Source organism: Callorhinchus milii, unplaced genomic scaffold (assembly GCF_018977255.1).
Source record: "Callorhinchus milii isolate IMCB2004 unplaced genomic scaffold, IMCB_Cmil_1.0 Scaffold21, whole genome shotgun sequence".
NCBI classification, from domain to species: domain Eukaryota; kingdom Metazoa; phylum Chordata; class Chondrichthyes; order Chimaeriformes; family Callorhinchidae; genus Callorhinchus; species Callorhinchus milii.
In genome coordinates, this window is record NW_024704762.1 from 8,909,421 (window position 1) to 8,935,189 (window position 25,769).

Here is a 25,769-nt window from a genome sequence, read left to right on the forward strand (position 1 = left end):
TTACACAATGGCCATTATTTCGAACAAACCCAATCAGCCCCATTTTCCAACATGCTCTGTAAACCATAGCAAATGAGAATACTTTCATCACTGCCAGGTGACTGCTGTGCTTTGAAGAATGCCTTTAAAATAACTACTTAACAAAATAACTGCACAGTGCCATTGTCGCAGGACACCAGTCTGAGGGAGTTCTCCCAACTCAGTAAGTTTCAAATCTCGCATAGGGCATCGATCCGAGAAGACGTTCAACAGCAAAGTTTGAGGGCAGGCGGTTCGGAGAACAAAGTCACATCAAAGAAAGATTTGAGCTAAACATCTGCTGCCCGTATTGGTAGATGTTCAACTTTATCTGAGAACTGTGCGTCTGGATAGAAAGGCATGGCGTAGCATCTAAAGAAAAACATGCTCAACCTTGGTGAGTGGATAAAAGGCCTTTTTAAAAAGTTTACTTGTTCTTGTTCAGCTGCCAGTAACATCAGTCTTGATGCCCACCTGAGTGCCCTGGTTAACTGGTATCAAATTTCATCAGGGCAAAGATAGCCAAAGTTTCTGGAACTGCCAAAATCTATGCGCTGCCATTAGCTAATGTCGACTTCAAGTTCCTCACTCTCATCTAAAGGCTCGCTTCCACTGTGATCTTCTCCAACACTGAAGCTAGACCAGATTTGGAGTCCAATATATAATAAAATAAATATCTGATCACTCAATCCACGATAGTGCTGTACGCAATTGGCTGCAGCGTTTTGCCCACAAATTATACAGTCAATTCGTTTTACAGTATATTCTGTGAAGCACTTTGAGATGTCTTGAAGACGTGATAAGGCTCTGTACCAAATGCAAGGATTATTATTATTATAAATCAACCGTTTACCCCACAGTGAGTGCTGAAAATATGCTAAGGCTCCAGAGTTGAACAGCTGACTACGTTTAAAGGCCTTTATGTCGTGCATGAAAAACTGCAACTTGAAAGCGAACCATCCAGAGCGCTGAAAAGTCGGATTTACTCAGCATTACTGCACTCTGGATGCTTCCATATAAAAGAGGCATAAATAGCTCTTACATTCTGCAGTAACCTCACCACGCAGAAAACACAGGACAGACCCAATTTACATGACACAAGCAGTTGAACAGGTTCATCCAGGGCCCCTCTTGAGACAGATAAATGATTAATAGGAATGACAGATGCTGCAATCCCGCTAATCGTACACTGGTCAAGTCTTATTCAAAGAATTGCAGCATAAGCATTATTCAGACTTTCCCAGTGGTGCCTGGCTATTAAAGAGGAATCCACTCATTCCTTAAAGGAAACAGGAAAAAAAAAGGAAGTTTTGCACCCAAATCATAGGTAAGATGATGAAAATGAAAATGTATTTTAAATGCAAGAGTGAGATAGTCAGATGAATTGCTAAAGTGCATTATCACAAGCAGCACAAAATGCAACCACACACGCGCCAAGTGAGTACTTTGCCACACAGATCACAAGAGTTGACTGATGCCAATTTTTGTGCCTCACAATAGTGCACCAAATGAAAGATTAGTTTTATATGAAATGGACTGGCACTTCTAACAGAAAAGTCTCAAAGAAATGTCACTGACAATATATGGAAATCACTTCAAGCCATACAGCATCGTAACGGGGGAGGCTATGCAAATGTTTACTGGACCGTGACAATTCTTTTTATATTTTTTTCCATTCAGCCTTTTCTCCAACCTTTGAATGGCTCCCTTACCTGCTAAGCATCTCTATATTTAAGCATCAAGTGCAATTTTTCCATCCATTCCTTGACCCCCTTTAAATCCAACCAGCTACTCCACCTAGGACTTTTGATTCTTAGCCAATAAGAGAGATGTTAAATTAATTCTTTTGTTAACACCTGAGGAAATAATGTTGGGCTCAGTTGTTTGTGACCTGTCATGGTCTAATAAACTGGTGCAACAGGCTCAATCGGCTGCGTGGCCACATCCTGTTCTTGTGGAAATAACTTCTAAATATTGTCAATCATAATTCTTTAAGTGTTTCTGGCGAATTTGCAAATCTATTTCATACTGAACCAGTACGCTGAATAACCTTGAACATACCTAAAGATAAAGTATTCTCAAGCAGCCTAACTACTTCCCCCTTTTTCTTCAATGAGTGTTGCAGGGTGGAGGAATAGTCAGGCACTGGCAACACCTGTAAACTGTTCAACTTTTGGAAGAGATTAAGCACGCAGGCCTTTTACCCAGTAATATGTTGCATGAAATATTCAGATTTCACTAATAAGATGCCACCATTGTATTCCAACCGTGAAATTTTCCTGCTTCAAAAACTAACCGGCCTCCTCCACATCGAATGCTGAGTTAATTGTTTTTCCACAAAGTTCTAGCACCGTTCAGTGTTTCCTCCGAGTAGGCAAGCTTTTATAGTGACTCCGTGGTCACCGTAGCATAGAAACACAAATGGACAAGTGCATTGTAACAGTCTCCTTTCAGGGCTTGTTGCATACAAGAAGGTAGTCAAATAAAAGTCAAAACAAGTCCAATCTGAACTTTAGCTGACAGTATCTTTTGGTGCCTGCAGATGGCAAAACAGCTGTGCAGCCTCCAGTCTTGCCTTCACCTCTCCCAGGCAAGCAGATAACATTAGAATCCCCCCCCCACCCCCACCTCTTTGAGGCCATCATACTTGAACCGTCCCTGCCTTCAAACAGGAGGCTTTAGCATTCACTTGCCAGAGCAATTAATTACGCAGTTTGACAAATGGAGTCCACCCAGAGGTCAAACTGCTCCTGGCAACAGGGTCCATAGCCTGCCAACCGTGCAACGCAATTCCTGCCCACAGAGCTCACTCAGCCTGATCTTAAACCGCAATATCTGGTGCCAAGTTCAAACTTCATTACGAGAATAGAATTTCCAGAATCCCAGTCTGCTCTGCGTGCACTGCACAAGTCACTGCTATATAAATCACCACAAAAATTTGAAGCCTGAATAGTAGTAGCGTCACAAAGAAGTCATCGACGTCATTCGGTTGGGAGAGGTCGTGGACCTGCCGTCAAAAAGGGCCCAAGCAGCGACAATTCAATCATTATTACCGTTTGGTCTACACAATTGGGCAGCGTCTCGGGGCAGCGTCTCGGGGTGCTTAACAGCAAGATCCTGGAGCCGAGCCAGGTGGGGGAGGGAGGAGGTGACCTTAAGCACAGTCAAAGAGAAAGGTGTTCAGTCGTGATTTAAAAGAGGGGAGGGTTTGATTGATAATTCCACCCAAAGTGTATCTTCTACATTCTTCAGCTTTCAACAAATTTAAAAAGAAGTGAATTCTCCATGTTGAAACCAAGAAAAAAGTCAAAAAAATTGGGTTGTGAGCAGAGGGAAACAGATGTAATATAATCGTTCAACGTTCACTATCCCCCAAGGGAAACCCAAGAAAAGTTACAGGTTTTTATTTCGATTCATCTTCAAGTTCGAAGCGGTTGAGTCTGAAATGGGATTACCCCAAACATTTGCCTAATTTGGGGAGGAGAGAGTTATTTTTGGAAAGGGGATTAAACTCACATATAAAAACACACATTGGGAATTAAAACTGAGACAACTGTTAGGTCAAAAAACATTTCTAGCAGATTTAATAGGCTTTAACCCCCCTCCCGCCACCCGCACAGTAGAGCCAACTAGACTCTGATCATCATGATTCTTCCTCCATCATGCCTCTCTGAATCCAATATCTGACTCCTGAAATCCAGCAATGTATTCTGAATCAACAATGCAATTGTTAGGATAGAGAATATGAAGTACAGAATGATGTCAGGCTGGATAATACACTAACGCCACACACACAATACAAAGTGCATTGCCAACAGGAAATGTTGGCCAACAGGAGCCTGCCTAGAAGATCATTCCACTCCAACATTCAGCAGGGCCAAGTATAAATGCCAACACAAAAGCCCAAGGCTTTGTTGGCCTTACTGAAGTCTGAAACTATCCATTCAAATGGACTTCTAACACTGAAGCTACGCTTAAATATTTTTCCCTTGGAGCTGAACTGCTACAAGAAGGGAGTAAACAGGAAAAATAAATGAATGCAAAATATATTCATCAATCAATTCCAAATTAATACAATGGAGGAGAGGAACAGAATGCTGATACTCAACATGAAGAAGCTGATATGAAGAATGGCCAATTGAGTGAGGTACCAGAGGGCGCCCAGCAAACACCCAGCATGTCAGCAGCTTCAGGAAAGGAAGGGAGAAAAGCAAAGAAAAATTAAAAGCGTCTTGAAGAAAGACCTTTATAAATATTTCACATTATTGAGTCAAACATGCTCTTTAATATCAGTAATACTAGTGTGCAATTCAGTCCTAGCTTCCTGTTCAGGAAGTCAATGAGTGGAAAGATAAATAATGAGATAATATTACAAACTGATATGGTCAACCATTGGAGGAAAATACATCTCTTTCAGAGTTTTGAAAGAAATAGTTATTCTTTAGATTAGATCAGAAACATTTTGGAGGATATGTCCCAATAGATTGTCTGAGAGTATATTGAGCCGCACAGATCAGAAGAGTGCAAGGTCTAAATCCTGATCTATATGTCCAAGTGATCTCAGTTGGGAGGGGACAGGCCAGAGCTCCTGTGGGTTAATTTATCAAGACAGAACTGGACTCGAATTTTAGGGTCTCCACGCCCAAATAGCTAATCAGCTTATCACTCGCAGCTATGAAGACTTTGTGCTGAGGTAATGGGGGAAATACAAACCCAGGAAAATTTATTAGACAAACAGACATGGAGGATGGGGGGGGGGGAAGAAAAATCACAGGAGGAATAGCCCCCAAATATTTGTGAGTCACCAATATTGAACTAAGCAGAAACTATTGATCGTCAGCCAGCAAAATTTGTCACTCCATCGCTACAGCTCACCTGCACACAGCAAATTTTACAAGCGACATCGCTTCTCTGGGACTCAGGTTTCAGCTCAAACCATATTGCTGAATAATCCAAGTGGACCCACATGATTTACATATTTGTAAATGTGGCTGTCAGAAACCTAATTCAAATATAAAATATACAGTCAACCTGCTGGTAATGGCAATCAGGACGCAGGTGTCTTGTACAACTCAGAAAGGGGAAGGGGCAGGGAGGGGGGGGGAAGCCAATGTTGCAGGACTGAAATGGGTCTCTTCGACTAGATTTGAAAATGGTTTGAAAACAAAATCAACTGCTGATCCAACTATGATAACTACTGTTTACATTGCTCATCGACCTTTTGATCAGAGCTGCACATAAACACCCCAATCCATACCCATCACGGAAATGTCTTGAACACAAAACATATTAGTCACCCAGTTTGACGTTCAGGGACTTAAAAGTCGAATTGATAAAAGTGCATTAACTCATCACATTCCAGGTGAAGTGGCTGCACAGATGCGAGAGCATATATATTTTCTGTAGCTTACTCGCCTTTAAACTTTACCCTACCGAATAAATTCTACACACGTACGTAATGGGTGGCCTCGTGCTTGAACACCCAGCCTAAAGAGAAAGTGGAAATAAATGCTGCGACCACAATTATCCCTTTGCATTGCACTGAGGAGAACGCTGTATGTTGTTTGCAAGAAAAAACATTTCATGATACAAAGTACACAGGATAAAGCCAAATGCAGTACAGAAGGGGTTAATTTGTGCTGACTCATTAAAAAGCGAGCTACGGGTTTATGAAGAGCACAGGCTCTCGTTTCGATTTATAAATAGCTATATGTTTAAGTTTCAGATTTCTATAAGAGTCCGATAGGGTTTTAATAAAAGAACAGAAACCTTGAACAGTCCAGTCCATCTGTTCCAATCAGTGCAGGGCCAGTAGCAGGCGCTTCTTACGTGCACATCTCCATGGCACTACGGAAATCAATCTCTGACTCAGATCTACTCCATTAGAGCACAATTGCACTTTATTCTCATTTCACCTTTGCCAGTTCTCTTAGTCACTGCTCTGCTGCCGTGCATTCAAAAGCAGTGCAGCTATGCAACAGCTAATGATGAATAAATGTCGTCAGCACATCTCCGACCACAAGCAAAGGTAGATAAGAATTGCACTTAAGAGATTAATTAGCATGCTGGAAATCAAGCATAAATCTATCTTCAAATATTTAGATGAGATATCTATTAGGTTGGGTTTTTTTTACAGGGGAATCTTTTTTTCTTTTTCTCCCCTTTTTGAAGACTTCACTTGGATTTACTCACCCAAGGATTTATGGATGGAGAACAACACACATCATGAAGATACACCCAGCTCAGACACTCAGTGAGCCATCAAGGAAGGCATCAAGTATATACTTGCACTGGCTACTCTCCAACCCCTTACCTCAGAGACCATTCTTCATGACTGCACCTAATGAGCAACCACTATTTACGTCACTCAGGACATGGAGCAGTACATAACAGACAAGGACGATTGTATTCTCATTCAACGAGTTCTCCCTGTCGCCCCCAGCCTGTGGAACACTGAGGCCAATACGGTTGCTCTGTCTCTCTTCCCCCACCGTCCAAACCCCCATTACTAGTTCTCAAGTTAACTAATTAATAACATACATTCAAGATCCTTCCATGACCTGAAATATTTATGATGTGCAAATATTATATTAAACACATATGCAATAAAAAAAAATCTACCTCCCTTCCAAAAATTTTCAAAAACATCCCCTCACCCTTTCTCCCCACTGGAATATTGCTCTACTGACACTCTCCAGACACCCTACTGAAGCAGCCAATATTTACGTGTCAGCATCGACAGTGAACTTTGACATCTTATTCAAACCACGGTAGGAGCGACAGATAGCCGAGCCCAAACATATATGGGTAGAGAACGACACACCACGAGGACACACACAGCCAGACCCCCAGTGTGCCATCAAGGGAAGGTATGTCCATTTTGCAATCGAAACAGAAGGCTGAAAGTTCTCAATAATGGACACGCACTGCGCCTGGGACGCTGCCAAAGCATGTGTGAATAAAGTTCCAATAAACCGGAGCACATTGAAGTTGCATGAAACTCCTGCAGCCCAGATGTCATTTCACACCACTGTTATCACTTCACACCTGGACTGCTTTCCCTGGCTCAGTTTCAGGTAAACTCAACAACTTGAAACGCCCGAGGTGTCCATCTTCCCACGTCTGCCATTTTACGACTTGTGGAAAGAAGGCTCGCAAACGTGATTAACACGCGATGTAAAAAGCCAGACAAAAAACAAAAAAATTCCAAGTACTCACCCCTTTGTTTCCTTCAAAGCGAATTCCGGGCTGGGGGGAAACAGTGCCCTAAAGAGAACAAAAAAAACATAGCTAAACATTTCAATGTCATGATCTTTGCGCTGATCTTCAAATGCTTATCCTCCGTGCTCCATTCTCTCTTCAAGCTAGTCTAACTCCATTCTCCCGGACAACAACAACAATAACAAATTACATTTGTGTAGCGCCTTTCACGTCGGAGGGAACGTCCCAAGGAACTGCTGCGTGTTCCCCGCTCATTTGGCTGCCAAGCTTCCAGCCACCTGCTCTCTGGAATTCTTTCCTAAAATCACTCTGTATAATAATCATTGCATTTTATTATAGCACCTTATCATGTTAAGATGACTCAAAGCACTTCACTGAATATACCCTAAAGTGGAGTGACTGTATTTTGTGGGCGAATCTGCACACCCCTCTGGGGTGGGAGAAAATTAAGTCATGAGCAATGATGTAGAGAAGCCAGTAATGAGTCCAGTCTTTGGAGTGGGTAGAAGAACATTTTACAGAGGAGACTTGCCCTGCAGTAATGCACAGGTAATATAAGGTTCTGCTAACACACCCAAATACAACTGGTGTTTAGACACAACTCGCACTCACTATTCTCCAGAGTTCCTGATCTCAGCTGTGTTACCAAACAGAGGTTTTGCAAGCAGGGGAAACAAAGGGTGAATCACATAGATTGCTGCTCTTGCTTAACATCCGGCAGTCACAAGCAATTTTGGCCCAAACCTGCACGGGGTCATCTGACAAGCCTTATTTGGGAATGGTGCGTGGCGACTTTGAGTGAGGAGGATGTGTACAACAGAGTAACAATTCATTACAGATTGAAACCTGGAGCAATGCCCAACAGAGGATTTATTACATCTTGAGCCACGACATGCAGAGTGCCTGTGACTGATGATTCACAACATCCCAAACACAGCACACACACACCAGTTTCCAACACTTCATTTTCTGCCTCCAGCAGGTTCCTCCACTTAGGACCTGTACCTAGCTAGTGCAGTATTTTGTGGGCAAAACGCAGCAGCCAAATGCCATTTGGCAAAGAAAACAATTTGCATGAAGTACCAAAGTACCAAGATTCACATTTCACGAACAAACTAATATAGACAATTGTTCCTGAAAGAACTTGATGCCCATCTACAGTTGGTATGTGCAGTAAAACGTGATCCATTAATATCAACCCTATTAGCTGGAAGGTGATAAAACTGAATTTAAGATTGTGAGAATGTGAGAATGTAATTGGAGAAGACACTGACCCAACCCCTCAGGGTTAGACTAATTCTCTGATCCGCTTGCATTGCCTTTCCAAGACCGATGCAGCATCAGAACAGCGGCTACTATTCCCAAGCCTCTGAAGAACCAAATCGCTCACTATTGTAGAGAATCACAATTAAACATCTCAGCCAAGATTTCAAAATGTTTCAGCAAATCAGTTCCATTGCATTGTTAGGCCCAGCCAATTAACAGCACACAAAAAAAGCATTATGGATGCAAAACCTAGACCTACATTTAAAAGGATATTCCTAGTCAGTCGTATCTTAATTGATAACGCACCTATTTTTTTTAAAGATAACCCCCAAGAAGACTAAATTACTGTACACACTTTCTCCAATTGACGTTACAAGAGGAAAACAGCAAGACAAGCCCAGGCAATACGATGTCAGCTCTGACAGATCACTGCATTAGCACGTAGTGATGGCATGTACAGTCAGCAGCATCTCAGCAAGTCTGTCTTTTCCAACACACGTTTGTTGTAATCATATACACAGACACACATTTGTAATGACAAGGAGAGCGAGAGGAGTATTGAACCATTCAGCATTCCTTTAGTAAATGCGTGCAAAGGTTATGAAATTGGAAAATACCAAAAGCTGTGATAACCAACTCTGTCTGTGATAATACTTTTGCAATTTGTTCAGAAATCGCATTCTCAGGGTCACAACTTCCACTTATACTGCGCCCTTCACACAGAGTAGCGCTTCGGGGGATTTAACAGAGCCTAACATCGAGCCGGGGGGGGGGGGGGGGAGGTGACCGTAAGCACAAAGAGGAAGGTCTTCAGGGGTGATCTGAAAATGGGGAAGGGTGGGCAAGCCGGAGGGATTGAGGGAGAAAGTTTCAAAGTTTCAGGGTGTAGTGGCCGAAAGCACGATGGTGGAGCAGAAGGGACAAGCAAGGGCCCAGAGCTAGCAAAGCAGAGGCGGCCGGTGGTGGAGTGGGGAGTAAACAAGCGGGAGAGGCAGAGAGGTGCTTGGGCATGAAGAAATTTGTAGATGAGGGACAGAGTCTGCTCAGCATGACGATCAGCATGTCAACAAGGAAATTTTCAATAAAGGCCTAATGCAGTATTAGCAGCTGCTTTTAAGCTAAACGTGTGCCATTGCATTCATTTTGCATTCAGAGTTAGTGTATACGGGATTCAAAGTCTCAACAACATCGTAAGGCGTTATAGCAGATCTGAATTAATAGTAATAGGATTCCAAGAATTACTATTATAAAATGGTCTCTGCGAAAAGGCTTTTTTTTCCAAAGTTCAAGAAAAATGCTTGCAAAACCGGCACTTAAAAAGATTATTTTAAAACCAGAATGTTTAGTTGCATTAACATAAGAGGATACAACATTAGCGAAGGAGGATACAACATGGTGGGAGAGTAAATCAGACAGAATGGCTCCCAAAGCACAGATTATGGGGTAACTGACTATTTTGTCAGTAATACTGTTTGCACTCTGGAACTACTCATTAACGTCGGGTTTTGGAATTACTTTCACTGCGGTTAATTATCAGGTTCCTGGCTTGCAGAATTAACACCCACCGATTTTTTTTTAAAAATCAAGGAAGTTGATCAATTGGGGGCTGTAATATTTGGAATACATCAGGACCTTCCAGATTTTGCCACAAAACAAATGCAAAATCACACTGCACAGCATAGAGCAAGACCCAAGTGTGCAGCAGGAGAATCAACCACCATCAGGACAAAACAAAGAACAATTCAATTATTTTAAACGGAGAATAATAGGATGCTCAAAAGGGAACAATTCAGCCAACGTAAACGGTGAGTGAAATCAATTGTTTGAGTCCTGAGTGGATTACCAGCCCTCAAACAGGTTTTATTTTAAATCACATTTGGAAAACCATGTAGCCAATTGTATTCCGTTCTTCCTCTGTGCTTTAGGGGGTCTGGGAGCCAGGGTTGAAGTGACCATTGATGGCCAGTTTAATGTGATTTCGTTTTACATCTTTGGATTGGAGCAAATCGTAGAAATGATCATCTTGAGCTAAACTACTCATGCTCTATGTACATTCTAGAATAATTACGTTTAGAATTACTTTTAGAATATTGGGCTTTTGAACAGCTATGAATTTAGCACCACTGCATGAATTTATACACCCAATTCAAGTTTCTTATTAATGATGGCCTGAGTTGTAGGCTGGCTTTTTTGACTGTATTACTCACTCTCGATCTTTAGGGTACTTTAGGATACAAGCAATACAGTGAAAGGTGAAAGTGGCACTATTCCACAGCTTTACACGCTGGTTATAAGGTAATTAAACCTGGCTTTTACATGAATGTAAAGCAGATCTAATACATTAATTCTTTGCATACTTTTAAGCCAGTCAGATGTCACTGAACTGAAAAGTGTGTGAGGCAACCAGAGCATTGACCAGCACAATACTGTAAAATCTTAAATCTTATACATCCCTGACACTTCACCAGCATTCAATTAGTCAAGTCCCTCTAGAATCTGATTCAGGAAAATTAATAGTTGAGTAGCTGGCTAAGACGTGCTGTCACTTGCTTGCTGACGGAATGACTAATTCCCAGTTTTTCTAAACAGGAATCAACAATATCTTCACCACAATAGCTCAGGAGCCAAGCATTAGGTCTCAGCAACATCAATAGTCTGTTCACTACGTTCAGTTAGTTTTGACCAGTTCACAATCTCCAGAAATCCAGATTTTTTTTGAATGAATGAATCGTCAGCCTTGATCTGCTAAAATAAATTATAAAGATACAAAATGTGGTTTGTGCAATAGCTCTTGACACAGCCTTGATTTAGTGTTCTCCTCCCAAAATGCAAATGCCATTTTATTCACAATACCACTCGGGAGGTGATAGTCGACGGCACAAAAAATAATGTAAAGCAGAAAAATCTCTGTGGGTGTAGCAAAAGGAGGGATAAAGGGATAATATATTCATTCTGGAAGCAGACTAGAGAGTATTTGATCTTTCTCCATAATTTTTTTCCTCTTTGCAGACTATTCCGAACATCTCCCAATGTACATGCGTGAGACATGATTGAGTGTTGTCGGACTCTTTGGAGATTGTGCGAGCATCACAAGTGAGTCCAATAATGTCCTCATCTGACATCTATGCCTGTTACTTACTGTCCAGCAGGGGTGTCTCAATTGCAAGCAGGAGAGAACGTACTGCCTGATTTTCACTAACCCAGACATGATGTAGCCAGTAGTTACCCTAAATGCTGCCCTATCTGAGAACAGCCAACTCAGCAGAGAGCAGAGGTTCAATCTTGCAAAATTTCAGGCTGTGGGGTCAAGTGCTGCAACCAGCTGGTGCTTCATCCACTAACACTTCGCAGAAGTTTTTTTTTACTACTCCATACACCTACTTCATCCTCCTCCTTCAGTGTAGATTTTTACTCCACAATTAAACATTAAGAGGATGATGCTTTCTAGCTCGCAATTGCTGTAAACGTGGAACTGCAGCCTTGCAGCTGGATTGTAAAAATGGGGTGGGACAGTACTAATTGATTACAATTAACACATAATTAAATGAAGAACTGTCTTGTCATCAAGCCAGATCTTATTAGTCAGTGTACACAATTTATAGAGCCATTTGGATCCTGTTCTTCTCAACCGCTGAGGATATTGCAGTGATAAAACCAAATTCTCAACTGTTTTAATTTATTACGTAAGATTTTTTCGGGGGGGGGGGGGAGAGAAAGAAAAATACAGCCTAACTATAGTTGCTCTGATCAAAGGGAGAAACGAAAAATATTCCTCGGGTCATTCAAGTATTCTTAAGTCATGGTGGAACCCAGCCAGCCAGAATAGCAGCATAGGCTTCATGATCTGTATTAGTTACATACGGGCTCAGGGGCTATCGGGAATTAAATACCTCTTATTCTGTCTCAGTACAATAATGTCAGAAGCGACATGTGCTGATAATCCCTTTGAGAAGTGTGTGGAGGAGATTTCGCACTTAATACATTTTCACAGTAATTCTATTAAAAAAATTAATTATCACCAAAATGAGTTCAACTACACTAATGAACTCATTTAATGTTTAACAAGCCAGTCTTTTCACATGCAAAACTGTACTACAACTTCTTTGTCCCCAAAACAAACATCTTCAATCCACGTGGTGCCCTGTGGCGTAGTGGTTAGAGCACTCGCCTCACAAGCGGGAGGACCTGGGTTCGATTTCCGGGCAGGGCAAAATGTTGGACAAGTTTCCTTAGTCTATATGCATCTGTTTACCTAGCAATAAAATAGGAACTCGGTTATTAGTTGATGGCATATCGTTTTTCCGGGGGCAATAATCCCTTCAAAAAGAAATAAAGAAGACTTTGGATTATTATCGAGACATCTCAAAGCGCTTCACTGTACTGTAAAGTGAACTGACCGTATAATTTGTGGAAGAAACAAAAGTGAAAGACGCTACGACCACTTCATTTCCTTTAGCCACCTCGGTTTTTCCTGAACATAACATTGCTTGCTTCCCAAGACAACTGTTCCCTTCCAGACAAAAGGTGTCAGAAATCATCAACAACTCCCCAGGCGTGCCCGATAAGACATCTTGATTCAGCAGCAACAAGCAATTAATCAGTCTGACCCACTTTTAATCTTAAAATCTGTAACAGAAAATTAGCTACTCTGCATAACCTTTCAGTGCTGTAACACCATGTGCTCTGTGATACAACAAATGGGCAAATTTAATTTAAAAAAGTTGCTCGCATATTCACAACTGGATTCAAACTATAATCATTTGCCCCTCAGGTGAGGAGACCTTCAATCACAAGTCTCCCCTACAGATTTAACAGCAAAAAAAAATCCAGTAAAATACATGACTTCCGCATTATTATTGATCCATTACTTCCAAATTCAATACAATGTCCTTGTGAATACTGGGGTTTGATCAATCACTGGCTGGCATGTGTGGTAGTGTAGTTTGAGACTTGGGAAAGCGGAGATTCCAGATCAGACCTAGCCTATGGCAGGAAATACATCAAAGATATTTATCCCAAAATATTAATACTAAAACATTTCCCGATCTACAAATTCAGCTCAAATTCACACAAATTGCCATTCATTTTAGAATTAATCCACTAGGGCCTGTGCTGTAATGTCACATTAGCTGTAATATGACCCTCAGTGTAATAGTTCAACTCTCAGGCCACTGTCGCTGATTTGTCCATCCTGTAGGCACAACATCATAACTAACACTCCAGTGGAGACTTGCCATCAGGTTTTATCTCTGCTTGGTATCTCCCTGCAGCGGTGAAGCTGAGCAGAAATTAACTAGAGATGGACTAAACCCTCATCATTCCTACACTGACACTGCAACTCACTCCGTCGCCATAACGCCCTCACTGAGCGATCCCTTTGGGTGATGACACCAGATATGGCAGTTGCCAATAATACTTCCTCGCCCCATGGATGAAGACCCTCAGCCAGAAGTGAAATCCCTGGTGATTTTCCACTATTAGATGCCTCACTCCCCTGACAATTGTCAATTCAGTCAAGATCAGCAAAGTATTCATTACATTGAAATAACCTAAAAAAAAGTTAGTCAGGGCTGCAATCTGGTAATGCTTCCAAGCTTCAGTCCAGGGTGAAATCTATTCTGACAAAAAGAAAAGTGGACAAAGAATAGGACCCAACATCACATAGGAACAGAGAAGGCCATTCAGCCCCTCGAGACTGTTCCGCCATTCTATTAAATCATAGCTGATCTGTACCTCAACTCCAACATAGGAAAGAATTCAAGTCAAAAATGATGCCCAGCGGGCAAAACATGAGAAAAGAAAGGATTAGAAAGTCCCAGGTTATTTAATGTAGCATCTTGATAAACAACATACCAGGAATGCTGCTGCTCTATCAAACGGAAAAGGTTTAAAAATGTACGCATGTTCTCTCCTATAATCCTTAGATAGGCAGATTAAAAATAGATGTTTGCTAATTATCAGATTTACAAAAATGTGAAAATAACCAGCGTCTGGTATTCTCAGTTCAATGACATCCCTGGAACTTAAAACAGTCATATTTTCAGAAGAATTTTCAACAGAAACTAGAACATCTAAAGCTGTTTAACATCTGAATCTCCTCATCCTCTTCTTTGAAACACAGTAGATAAAAATATTTGTATCTCCAACACATTCAAAGATAAATGAACTAATATGGGAGGGAAGGTAGAGATTTCATCTTAGTGAAGATTTCAATGTCAATCCCTCCCTATGTGAAAGTAGTACACAAATGTGAATTTATATTGTAAATTAGTCATTTGTATTGTATTTAAAGCCATAAAAGTCTAATTTCTTTAGAGCAATCATTAGAACCTTACATAAGTAATAAGGTCAGATCAAGTTTATAACAAATGAAAAGCCAATGGTTTCATTACATTTATCTAACCACTGATATCTGTGTTTTACTGCCGCCGACTTGTTCTGGCTTCTGAATTTAATTCCTTATTCCACACAATAATACTGTTTTTATTTTAGGAGGGGAGAGAGAATTTCAGAGCTGGAAGTGACACTAAAGTAATTTCAGTCATGATAGCTGAATGTTCCCCATGGGAACAGCCATAAACATGCTATTTTGCTGCAATTAATCTGATATTTTTGAAAATAGAGGCCACATGGGAATTCCAATTATATAATAGCATGCTACAATTCCCCAGCTCCTCAATTTGCCAATCAGTATATAGATACAGCACTGTGATCTCATTTGAAAGTTGATGTAATAAGCGCAGCACAGATGGTCCCAACTCTAATTGCGTACCAGTTTGTAGGTATTAACAAAGCCACACCAAAATGACTTAATTGCCCTAACCCTAATGCAACACAACATCAAGAGATGCTGCAAAAGTTAATGCAAAAATCTAGCAAAACTGGATCCATTTCTGTACACTCCCAGAACGTGTAGCGACCAAATTTCGCTGGTAGAACATCTTGGGAGTTTGCAGCATGGAAACATAATCAAAAATTCAGGGACCTAATCATTTTCATAGTCAGAAACTGATCAAGGGCCTGTATCAAATAGAGAACGATTGAATTTCTCAGAAATCAATAGAAACTGAACAGCAAAGGACGACTGATAATGTTTCATTCTCTCCTGTTTAAAAGCTTAGTGGAAGGAAGGGTACATTCAGTTTGCTTAATTATATCCAATTTAAAAAACAGTATTTATCAAAGGCTAAATAAAGAGCAGAAACAATTTACTAAATGATAGGAGGTGTAAGATAGGGAATGATTAATGAAAATCTCAGGAATACAATAGCTTCAGAAACACCAGGTTAACAGAAGTTTCACTATTATTTTTGTAGGACACTGCCATGTGCAATTGGCTGCCTCGTTTTGCCCACAAAATATGCTGTCAATTCACTTTGCAGTATATTCTGTGAAGCACTTTAAGACATCTCAAGTTCCCCATCTTGGTTGGGCTAATTAATGAGCAGAACCTTGACACTCCACACAGTGACTGGGCCGTGAAAAGTGTCTAGAGTACAAGTCATTCTCCACTAATCTCACCACTGTACTTTCAAACAGGAAGTTTGTTCATCAACCTTGGGAAAGGAGGAGGGAGAAGGACACAATTTCTTTTGAAACAAGGCCATGACTCTAAAATTATGACAACTGCTACATATTTTAGTAGACCATACCTGCAGTCTGAGTGCTGGTAACCTGGCCTAAATTTCCTAGCAAATAAGTTGTGTTTCTTTAGAGGTTAGACAGGGAAAGAGAGTGGGGGGAACAAAACGAGAGGGCAAACAGATGGTACTGATATGATACACTAACAGTCAGACTGATCATTTACAGTTACACAATGAGATGCTGTATTAGTATTGAAAGGACCCATAGGCCAATTTCAGCTAGGCACTTAGCAAGTTTGGTAAATTTCCAACAAAATCTTTGAGTTACTGAGATTAGTCAATGTTCACAGTGAGTGCCGATGGCCAAAACCATCTACAGCTGTGTTTAGTCACAACCTGCAGAGAAGACATTTGCCTTGGATCAGGAGGCACAAATCTCATACCCAGTTCCATCACCAGGGTATGATTAACTTACCAGATAAGCACAGGGATTTAGGAAAAGAACAAGTCATGCTAGGTCCACACAGACAGTTAGAGGAACACTGGCAGAATCTGCAGTGCAGGCTTCCTGCCATCAACTGAAGAATGATGATTAGCTTAGAGCAGGTGGTCAGTTTTATGCCAAGAGCTCAAACACAAAGACAGCCGGGTGGCATCTTAGAGCCCTTATAGACTCTTGAATCCAGAGAGAATGCTCACTCCAATGGTCTTAGCTTATTCCACAAGGCATTATATCTTGTGCAATAGGAATTCCAATTCACATCTGAAGTTTTAATCCAAAATAGGATTTTTGGTTCCAGTAATTGCAAGATAGCAACTTGCAATTATACAGCGCCTATAGCATAAAAGAATGTCTCAAAGCGCTTGATATATATCGTGGCGGACAACTGCGCAGGGAAATAGATTTAATGTGTGGACCAAAATAAGTTTTTGAAGATGTCTTTGAAGATGGGAGTCCTGTAGCTCAGTGGTGAGAGCACTCGCCTCGCAAGCAAGAGGCCTGGGTTTGATTCCCGGCAGGGTGAAACCTTGGGCAAGTTTCCTTACTCCATAGCCAGATAATAATCACTCCAGAAATAAAAACAATAATAAATTGATCATTTCAATCCATGACTGTTTGTGGTATACTGCTGTGTGCAATTGGCTTCCGCGTTTCACCTACAAATATACAGTCAATTCACTTTACAGTCTATTCTGTGAAGCATTTTGAGACGTCTAGAAGATGTGAAAAGCGCTATATCAAATGCAAGGATTATTATTTATTATAAGGTGGAGAAAGCAGTAGCAAGGAGCAAGCAAAGTGGGGGCATAAAGCCTGAAGACATTCTCACAGATGATAGGGAGTGATGGAAGCGAGCAATAGACCAGAAGATTGGATGGCAAAGGCTATAATTTAGGGCTGAAAAAGACTGCACACATAGGGCAGGGCAGGACTGTTGAGGTATTTGATGAACAAGACAAGAATGTTAAATGACCCACCAAAGTAGTGGGAGCCAATGGATCTTGGTGAGGATAGGGAGGTCAAAGCTTTGGGTTTTTGAGAGACAGGGATAGAGGCAGGCATTGTGGCAAAGGTGGAGAAAGCAAGATTAGTCAGGGACCCAATGTGATGAAGGAAAGTGAGCTGAGATTTGAAATGGACACTGGTTTAGCAAATCTGAGACCGTGAAAGATCAGGATTAAAAGCAAAATACTTTTTATTCATCCTTCCACGAAAACTGTAATGTAACAAGCAATGCTAACTAACACAGGTGACAGAATAGACATTTAACAAAAACAGAGTATTATAAAAGCATTTCAGAAATGCAAAACCATGATTTGCAGCTATCTAAAATAAAGGGACTAATTTTAATCTTTTTTATAGTATATAATGTATAGGAGTTTGCAATAAGACCAATTTAACCTTGAGGTTGAGATGATATCATTGACCATAAGAGAGGGCTGAATGGTTTATAGATGTCATCTGCACACCGAGCTTAAATTACAGCCTTTTGTTTATGCGCTTTTTTCTATGGTGTGCACAGTATATCACAGGAACCGCCTCTCAAACAAGCCAAAATTATAAATCTGGTCTACTGTCATGCTGTAAAACGCCCCTTGTGAAATGAGCTTTAGGCTACATCAACCAGTTCCTAGTGGGCATGGGCTCACAACATACAGTATTGCACTAAACTGCCAACCTCAGGACGCCTGGAGTGAGAATGAAAATTTCATATTGGTATAGAAGTGGGAGAAAAAAAAATCTTTAAAATTTCAATGAAAAGCCAACATTTTCAACCACGTTAAACTTACTTCCAGTAGACATTTTCACTCCTTCGTCTACCCTCAAGGCAACACCCACTGGGCACATAGTCATCCAGTCAGCCTCCTAACAATGGCTGGCTGACACAAAGGCATTCCTAATTACAAGAGTAGAAAAGCTTGTAGGGCCCTGTTCGATCCACAGTCAGGAAATCACTCTCTAGAACACTAACGCCTCCTGCTCCCTAAATAACTATTTTCTTGGCTCAGGCCAGTAAGAAAAAGTTCACATTGCCAGCACTCAAAAAAGACACTAAGCATCAAGCTTTTTTGAGCACTGAATCTCAGTCACAGCTTTCAATTCCTGTTAGTTGATGAAAAGCCAGTTTCAAGGAAATTTGGCCTCTTACCGTTTATTGATACTCTTTTGTGTACCTAAAAAAAATGGCTTCTACATAACTAATGACACGCCATCCCTTTACGTAATGAAAATAACCTTACAATTTGTTGATGATCAAATATGATAGCAGGTGTAGTCAATGTGCATTGAGATGTCTCAACTACATGATCAAGCGCTGTATCAAATGCAAGTATTATTACTATAAGTTTCCCCCAACACTTCCAAGAAAAATGAACCAAGCAATGTTCTAGGATAGGTTTCCAACCTTACATCCTCATTAAACACAGTCACCATTTGTCTCCGTGGTAGCAGGCACCACATTACTCAGATGAAAAAAGCCCCAGAACAATCTGAAAGCAACTCCGGTCGCACAATTGCTTGCACAAGCCATGGCCAACGAGGGCACAAGTGAGTTAGGGGTCGGGTCAGGTCACTCGTGGCATGTTTTTCACATTCAGAAAACTATTACTGGTGGATGCAATTTCAAAACCACCTAATTTAATGCACTATTTTCTCCAGCTGTTTATTCTATTTTGTTTTGATGAGGGGAAGGAAGAGAGGGGGGGGGGGTTGTGTAGGAGTCCTTCTCTGACTGTTTAGCAAATGGCAATTTTTTTTAAAAAAGATTAAAATCTGCTGCAGTGGGTCTAAGAGATTGTTCAGCAGATTGTTAATTCAAACAAGCGAAATGCTTAGGGGTTCTGCACCATTCCTGGCCAGCGCTCTGCCAAATAAGCACTTTAAACGTCCACAAAAGATTTCCTCCGGAAAACTCCCGAACCAACCATTAGACCCAATTGTCATCTCCTCCCCGGAAAAAAAAAATTCACAAGAGAAAGGAAAGCTCCCACTTTACACTATTTCAACACGATTTACGACTGAGCTTTCCCACACGGGTGTTATTCAGGAGCAATTACACTTTGCTAAAGAAAGGCGTCAATCAAAATTGCACTAAACTCTCTCCACCTCGGAAATAAAATACATTATAGTCTCCTTCCAATTGTAACTGGCACATTTGCACTAAATCCCTTCAGAAATCTGCGGGATTTATAAAAGCTTCATCATTACAGCGTCATTTAAACGATGCAGAGAGAGAGAAAAAAAAATAAAAGTGAGTTATTGCTTTTTCCAAAGGCTAAGTAAGGGATTACCAAGCTTTCAACCAACTCCGTTTAATATTCCGCCTGCGACTCCAGAATGTATACTCAAAAACTCAGTAGCACAAAGCCACTAGACTGAAAGGAATTTAAATCTAAAAAAAATCACTGAGAGTGAAATTGTTTTGCATTGCTGCCGGGGCGTAGGTTTTCGGATCAATATTCCCCTTTACAAAAGTTCCTGAAAAGTCAAAATATTGATTCGCCCGAGCTGTCGGCATCTCTTTCTCTTTCTAAATTAGTTTCTCATTTGCTTTAAGATTTTAGGCCATTCCCAATTACCCTTCCCAAGACTAGCAGTAATAAATAATTGATGCCACTTGTACAGGAGACTGAAACATTTACGCAGACACCGAGTTCTCAAATCTGATTTAACTCTACATTTAATAGGGATATTGTTTTGCAACAATTCCTCTTAAATGAGTCCAGCTTCACACAGTGGTAAAATCCCTGAGTAAAGGGCCTGAGACGCGACGTTGAGTGAAATGAGACCAGGATTCCGAAATTTGGGACCAGAGACAAACCGTGAGGGAAAGTTTAAAGATGCTGTCAAGTTAAAAATGCAACACGCAAAGGGGGATTTAAAATAAAACGTTGGAAAAAAAAACTTTACAAGAGCCCCTTTTTTTTTCAATTCCCCCAATCGCAGTCGTGTGTGTGTGTGTGTGTGTGTGTTTGTGAGGGGGGGGTGAGGAGTGTTTTTTTTAAAAATAAACACGAGTTATCTTACAGAATGGTTTTGACAGGAGGTTGAAGGCCATGAAAAGCGTAGAGAGAGAATGAAAAGGTCAGCGAAAAACGCAGCCAGAGATTGAGAAGGGGAGGAGAGAGTGAGAGAGACAGACAGACAGAGAGAGATAGACAGACAGACAGAGAGCCATTTTTGGCTGTTGAATTTAAAGCAGAGACAGAATATATGAGAGGAGGAAAGGATAAGAATAGATGGCTGTGAAACTGAAGTAATTAAAACGACGAATAGATGCACTTCGTTTGATTTATCTCCACACACACACACACACACACCACCACCACATTCCCCCCCACCCCCACCAAAAAAAAGAGAAGCCTTTTTTCCTCTTGATGTTTTCTCATTGTTAAGAAGACAAGCAAAAATAAAATAAAATAAAGGGCAGGAGCAGAGGGAAGAAACGAAGACATGATTTCACAAATCAAATTATCACCATTGCCCCCTCACACAGTTTATGTGAGGGAATAAAAGTGAGGAGGAAGGAAGGGGGGGGGCGGCGGGGGGTGGATTCATTAACCAGACTGCCAACACTAACTTGTACATGTTTATAGTTATATCCCACCTCTCTGTCTGTCTGTCTGTCTGTCTGTCCTCCCCACCCCCTTTCCCTCTTCAGGCTGAGCTGATGAATTATTAGAGGGAATTATCTCTGGACATGTCCTGGTAGTCGCCCCCCAATGGGGTAATGGTGGGAGTGGGGGGGAGTGGGGGGGTGGTATGTGTGAGGGGGATCTGACCCTGCCCTGAGGAGGAGGGGGGGTTGGGGGGGGGGGGGGAATATGAGCTGGACGCTGGAGGAACTAGAACCTTCTGTCCCCTCACATCCCAACGCCACAGCGCAACGCTCTTGAGGTGGGTTTTTTTTTCAATTCCCCCTTCGGATGCCCCCCCACTCCCGGCTCCTTACCTTGCGGTTCTGGTAGGCCTCGAGCGCCTTGAGGGCGGTGTCGGTGAGTTTAACGTGAAGGACCGAGATGTTATTCCCCGATGTGAGTTTGCCACAGGAGAGCCCGTAGCTCTGCTCCTCCTTCAGCGCCGCCATCTTGCCTCGCGCCGCTTCCCCCTCCCCCACACAGACAGGCACCACGGGAGCCCCGGGGGCCAAACGTTGCCAGTATCAAACATGGCGCCTCCTCCCATCCAAACAGCCGCCTCCAAATCACACTTGCCTGTCTCAAAGATGGCGCGCGCCGAGGTGGTGGTAGGCCGCTGAGGGGGGGGGGGGGGACAATCACACGCCCGGCGTGCCAGCAACAAACATGGCGGCCCCTGCGCCCATGCTTTGCCATGAAGTAAGATGGCGGCGCCCAATCACACTCCACCATTGTACCAGACTGGATCAAGTGTGAACACTTGCAGCTCCAGTGAGGGATCCATCAATCAATGGATCATGGGGACCCTGGTAGCAAAAGTCACAGGGCAATCAGCGAGGCTTCTAGGCAGAAGCACACGCTGGCCTCACACATCCTTCCGATGAGACGTGAGATCCATTCTCTGCATTAAACAATCTCCAAACATTATTTCGAAGAAGATCCCAGAGCTCTCCCTGGAATTCCCCCCGGAGTTCTCCCCGAAGTTCTCCCCAGAATTCTCCCTCTCCCCCGGTGTCCCAGACAATATTTTCTCCTTCGTCCAAAACACACAGATTGTGCAGATTTATTCGTGAATCATCTCATTGTTGTTTGCAGGACATTGCTGGCACAGATGAGCTAACACATTTGTCTTTCGTAGCCACATTGACTGATTGATTGAAGCACTTTGAGATGTTTTGAAGCGATAAGATGCTCCATTAAATGGAAGTATTACCTTCCTTAATCGTGTTTTATGTAATAGGGAGAGTGTTTCGAGTATCAATAAATGGTCCACTGCAACAACTAACATTTATCTAGGGCTATTTTATAAAAGGACAAAATGTTTAATCATGGAAGTGGGGCAAGAAGTGCATGGAATGCAAATGTACAGCAGAAGAGAGGAGGTTTTTCATAGGAATTCTTTAAAAACAAGAAGATAGAAAGGTGAAGTCGTTTTAGAAATGAGCGTCCGAAGATGAGGCCAAGGTTGCTAAAGTTCTTAGTGAGACCTGACCTGGGGAGAGGAAAAGTAAGGGATGGATTGATAAACGTGATCCTTTGTGAATAATGTGTGTTGTACATGTTGGGTGACAAGGACCAGGCTCAACAATGAAGCCCTCCATAGTTGACTGGCCTGGTTTAGGTACCAAAGATCAACTGACTCAGTGAAACTGATCCCCATTGAGCAAAAGTCAGCACCTTCAGACGAGGAGGGAAAAGGGAGAAAATTGGCAAAAGAAAATGGCAGGATCAAACATTCCAGAGGCGTAGTCTCTCCTCTCCATGTTTATGAGACATTAGCTACTCAATCCTCTTGCGATACTGTTTGTTTATTTATTTATTCACACCCAAATAGCTTTCAAGGAATCATTTTTTTAAAAATCACCAATAGAGTACATTTAGCATTCAACAATAATATAGGGGAGAGGTAGGAAGGAGTCTAAGAGAATGTTTATCTGATATTTAACAGAAAAATCCTTACAATTTTACAATACTACCATCTACTGGGGAGAAAGGGTAAGTTCTTATCACTTGTTTGTAAGCGGTATCATAAAGATTAGATTAATGTGCATTTGCTAGACACGTAATATTTAATTTAATACTTTTTCTAAGTACTAGATGACATGCCATGAAATTATGAAATGTCTGTAAAGACCGAATGCGAGACTATTTAAACGCCCACTCTGTTTCACCATTACCCAAACATTATATCAAAAAAATTACATAAATTTAGGATTATCCTTCTCTATTGAATTCCACAGGTGCCAGTCACCTTCGGGTACATAGACTGTGGCCTTTCATGGATGTGATTTGACAATAAGCATCAGCAACCTACCGACTATGGAGGGAAATCACAGCCAAGTCTGATATTGTCCACACTCAAAGTCCACATACAAAGTCCACATGCATACATTACAGTTGGGTTATCTATGACTCTTGGCTATGACCATGATTGAACCAAGGACTATCTGGTTTGCTCAGCTGTCCACCGCACAATGTACTGACCCATCGATCCATCAGTGGAGGCAAATCAATCCATTTGAAGCACTTTGAGCCATTAGACCAATGACTCTCTTACACAAATAGAGATTATTTAGACCCTAGCTTTGGTGTGACAAGTGAGATGAGGAAGTTACTAATGCATGTTGTGCTGGTAAATTACAGACCCTTGAGCTTCGGTTGACGTGCAGGATTAAGCTTTGTAACACGCTCCTGAGATGAAATGTAGGTTATGGCTGTTGGGCTGTGTTCTGTCAACATGAGACAAGGTTAAGATCAATTTAAAATCTCCTGGCGATGATTATTCTGTCATAATCCCATCGAGCCATGTGATTTAAATTGCACCTATAGATTGGTTGATGGCCAATCCCAGTGTCATTGACCCCTGTTGATTATCAGTCACACAGAGGAAATGACAGGCTGACTAGATTGACATTGCCACTGTGCGCATTGCTCACCCTGGCCAGACACAGATCAGCAAAAAAAGCCTAGGCAAAAGGCTCAAATATTATTTTTATGTAATTGGTTTCACGGCAGAGTCCACCTCTCCTTGGGACGTCCTCCTGATGTGAAAGGCGCTATACAAATGCAATTTGTTGTTGTTGGAGGTAACCAGTGATGATTGCAATTAGCTACCATGTTTCGCCTGAAAAATAATGTGGTCATTCAATCAACCACTGTTTGTGGGACGCTGCTGTGCGCAATCGGTTGTCGCGTTCCGCCCACAAGATACACAGTCAATTCACTTTACAGTATATTCTGTGAAGCGTTTTGAGACGCCTTGAAGACATGTTTTATATCAAATGCAAGGGTTATTACTATCATGGTTAGGACTGCTTTTTCCAATTCTGAAACCAACAAGACCCACCTCAAACTTTAGGAATGCTAGGAAAATAGATCTAGCCCCAAGTGGAATTTCTATCTCTGGAATCAATAGCTCTGGAATTCCCACGTGTAGGTGGGATGCATAGAATTCTTAGTCTGGTTTAGAGACTCTTAAGCATGGTGATGAGCTTTCATATGTGTATCAGACACCCGGATGGGCAAAAAAAAGTGAAACTTCAATCCTCCCCCCCCTCCCCCAAATGTCCCAGAACTCTAAAATACAGCGTTTCCGTTTTCTCTTTTGTGCCATATGTCCAGACTCTGGGTCAGTTATATAAAAGTGGTGTAAAGTGTTGCAATTTGCACTTGCTTTTTCCTCCTCTATGTTTTACAGGTGAATACTTAGTAAACCACAGCTGTTGTTTACTATCTGAAGCCTCGGTGCATAATCAACACACAAGCCATTTCTTGGCTCCTACAGTCCTGATAAACAGCAGTTGTTACTTAATTGAGATTGTTACCGGCATTAAAAATACACCAGCATTGCGGTGGTGGCAATTAGTGTCTTTGAATAGAATCTATTGTAACAGACAGATACTCTCATTTCGCAATTCCTGATTACTTATTCCCCAATTCTCATCCAGGGAGAATCAGGGAGGATTCAATGCCAGGAAATTCCCCACAGGCACGGTGGGGAAATCAGAGGGATTGACGGCTCATTATTGTTGGCAACCACCAAAATAATAACATTGGCAGACACCTAATAGCACATTCATTGACTCATCAACTTTGTCTGGCAGGTAAATGAAGGTGCGAAGAGGGCAGGGAAACAGATGAATCAGAATATTTTAGTGCAGGATTATTTTCTATTTTTTTCCCCAGAGGGGTGATTTTGTACCACGCCTTTCCAAAACAGATTGTGCAGATACATCTAACCTCAGATACAGATTTGATGTCTTCACCAACCCACAAAAGGCGGAAAGCAAAGAGTTGGAGGTTTTTGTTTACCCACAGAGTTGTTAGGATTTGGAATGCCCTTCGAAGTACAGTGGTCAAGGATTCATATTTGCTTTCGAGAGGGAACTAGATAGATACCTGCAAAATACAGTCACTATACTTCACTGTAAACCTCTGTGAAGTGCTTTGATGCATTCTCCCAATGTGAAGGCGCCATATCAAATGCGAGGATTATTATTATAGAGAAATAATCCGTGTAGATATTGGGAAAAGGCAGTTAAA

General features: G+C 41.6%; 1 protein-coding gene across 1 annotated transcript in view; it reads right to left on the reverse strand.

Annotated features, from left to right (window-relative positions):
* ell (elongation factor RNA polymerase II) overlaps positions 1-21,702 on the reverse strand; it is a 51,696-nt gene extending 29,994 nt beyond the window's left edge. Inside the window, exons 1-2 of the mRNA XM_007898883.2 lie at positions 21,542-21,702; positions 7,237-7,284 (exon numbers count right to left, since the gene is read on the reverse strand). Coding sequence (XP_007897074.1) covers positions 7,237-7,284; positions 21,542-21,676 — 183 coding nt within the window. The 5' untranslated portion in view covers positions 21,677-21,702. The remainder of the gene's footprint in view (positions 1-7,236; positions 7,285-21,541) is intronic.
* Positions 21,703-25,769: the final 4,067 nt, after the last annotated feature.